The sequence below is a fragment of the Gekko japonicus genome, unplaced genomic scaffold, assembly GCF_001447785.1.
Source record: "Gekko japonicus isolate JY-2015 unplaced genomic scaffold, Gekko_japonicus_V1.1 scaffold250, whole genome shotgun sequence".
Lineage (NCBI taxonomy): Eukaryota > Metazoa > Chordata > Lepidosauria > Squamata > Gekkonidae > Gekko > Gekko japonicus.
The window spans coordinates 170,287-172,333 of record NW_015167538.1 but is presented as its reverse complement, the minus strand read 5'-3'; the positions used below and the strand labels follow the sequence as shown (position 1 = coordinate 172,333).

The 2,047-nt window shown below is 47.6% G+C and overlaps 1 protein-coding gene across 1 annotated transcript in view; it reads left to right on the top strand.

Annotated features, from left to right (window-relative positions):
- LOC107112418 (caspase-1-like) overlaps positions 1–2,047 on the top strand; it is a 16,995-nt gene that overhangs the window by 10,734 nt on the left and 4,214 nt on the right. The window contains exon 6 of the mRNA XM_015413547.1: positions 1,817–1,969. Coding sequence (XP_015269033.1) covers positions 1,817–1,969 — 153 coding nt within the window. The remainder of the gene's footprint in view (positions 1–1,816; positions 1,970–2,047) is intronic.

The following is a 2,047-nucleotide window of genomic DNA, read 5'->3' as shown; positions in this document are numbered from 1 at the left end:
CGGAGCGTGCCAGAGGTCGTGCGGGAGTGTCGGCAGAGGGGCGCTCGGGGTGACGTCAACCCCGCCCCCTGCCATTCTGAGGTCCTCTTCTACCCCGTCTTTTCCAAACCCTCGCCTCCAGAGCCACGCCGCTCCTCACGGGGCCCACTCACGTCGTGCCACAACGGCCACTGGGGCGCCACCCCCAAGACCAAGGAGGAACGCGACAGAACCACAATATACAAAATGATGATAAGAGGCAAAGAGCCGCATTAATTTTGGCCGGGAGCCGCATGCGGCTCTAGAGCCACGTGTTCGCCACCCCTGGACTGGAGGCTTGAAACACAACACGCAGTTGCTAGTAACGTAGAGAACACCTGTGCTTTCGCCTTTTGAAATTCAGGTCTGTGCCGTCTAACGCAAGTCTTGTAAAGTGTTAGAGGGTTAAGCTAGTTTTCTTGGGGAGTTTGCCGTATGATTTTAGAGTGATGTGTTGCTTGCAGAGTAATTCTTTATCTGACAGAAATTTGAACAAAGCTGTGTAAAATATGTTTTAAAATAGCCAGAGGTTTGTTTACCTATGTGCAACAGTCCTGAGGATCCATAGGGTTCAGCTTTGGACACTTTGACATACCTGGAGGTTTGGGGTGTGTGGTGAATCCTTGGGAGGGCGGGGTTTGGGGAAGGGAGGGACCTCAGCAGGATACAATGCCATAGAGTCCACCCTCCAAAGCAGCCATTTTTTCCAGAGTAAACTGATCTCTGTAGTCCGGAGCTCAATTGGAACAGCGAGAGATCTTCCGGGCTCACCTGGAGGTTCAACAACAAGCACACAGGGAACAGGGCTAAGTTAGATAAACACAGAAAACACCGTGTTGAAATAATAAACACAATATTCACATGTACTTATAGCTAAATATATTTGCTTTTTATACACAACATCAACTCTAGTGTATTGTAAACACTTTCAAACCACAACATCACATTTCAGACACTTTCAAACTAAGTTATATAACATGAAGAGTCCAACTGTCTTCTTCCTGATGGAGGATAAATACCAATGTACAGTTATTTGTACCGAACAATGCAGCAACCTATTGTACATTTCCCAAGTGATGATCCATCAGGTAAAGCTAGCAGGCAGCTTGTATTTCTCAGTGTGATGATTCAGCTTAGCAAGCAAGCCTAGTAGATGTATTTTCCCATGAGGTGATTCAGCTAGCAAGCAGGCCTAGCAACATGCCTCCCGGGCATAACCTGCGTGTTTCGAACAAATCTTCAGGCATAAATTTTTCTGGAACCACAGCTCTTGAATTTACCTATGCATACGTCAAACAATGTAAACATGGCTGTTTTATTTATTTATTTATTTATTTAACTAAGTATTTTTACCCCGCCCTCCCCGCGAGCGGGCTCAGGGCGGCTTACAGAGGGCTACAGCCCATACATAAAATCCATAAAACAATAAAAACATAGCAGCAATTATATATAACAATAGATAAATAAGTGCTTCACAGCAAGATGGTCTTTGGTAATGATGGCGTCTCTGATCTTCAGTCGGCCCCGTTGGGGTACCACTCTCCAGTAGGTGTTAATGTCACACAGGGTAAGCTGTACTTCCCAGGGTGATCTAAATCCGGTTGGAATTTCCACCGTTGGTGGTGGTGGTAGCGGCGGTTCTGGAGGTTGGCAACCCTAACCAGAGGATTGTTCCCCAGTTGGACAGGGGGAGCCCCTGCGGTAAAGGAGAGCATCCAAGTGATGTCACACCCAATTGTCAGATTTGCCTCCAAAGGAAGCTTTGTAACTGGTCAATGGCCACCATTTTGTTTTCCAGAAAACAAAGGCGTTATATACGTGAGCTGCACAGACACACCCTCCGCTGATTCCCTGTCACCTGCCCCGGAGCTCCCGGAAAAGTACGAAAGTGATGCCCTTCGACGAGTGCATGTGGAGAGTGACTTAATCTGCTTCTGTTCCACAACCCCTGGTAAGAGCCTCCTGAAGGAAATGGCCAGGCGGGTTTTGGTGGATGCGTGTAGGGCTGATGACTAGGGTTGCCAGCTTC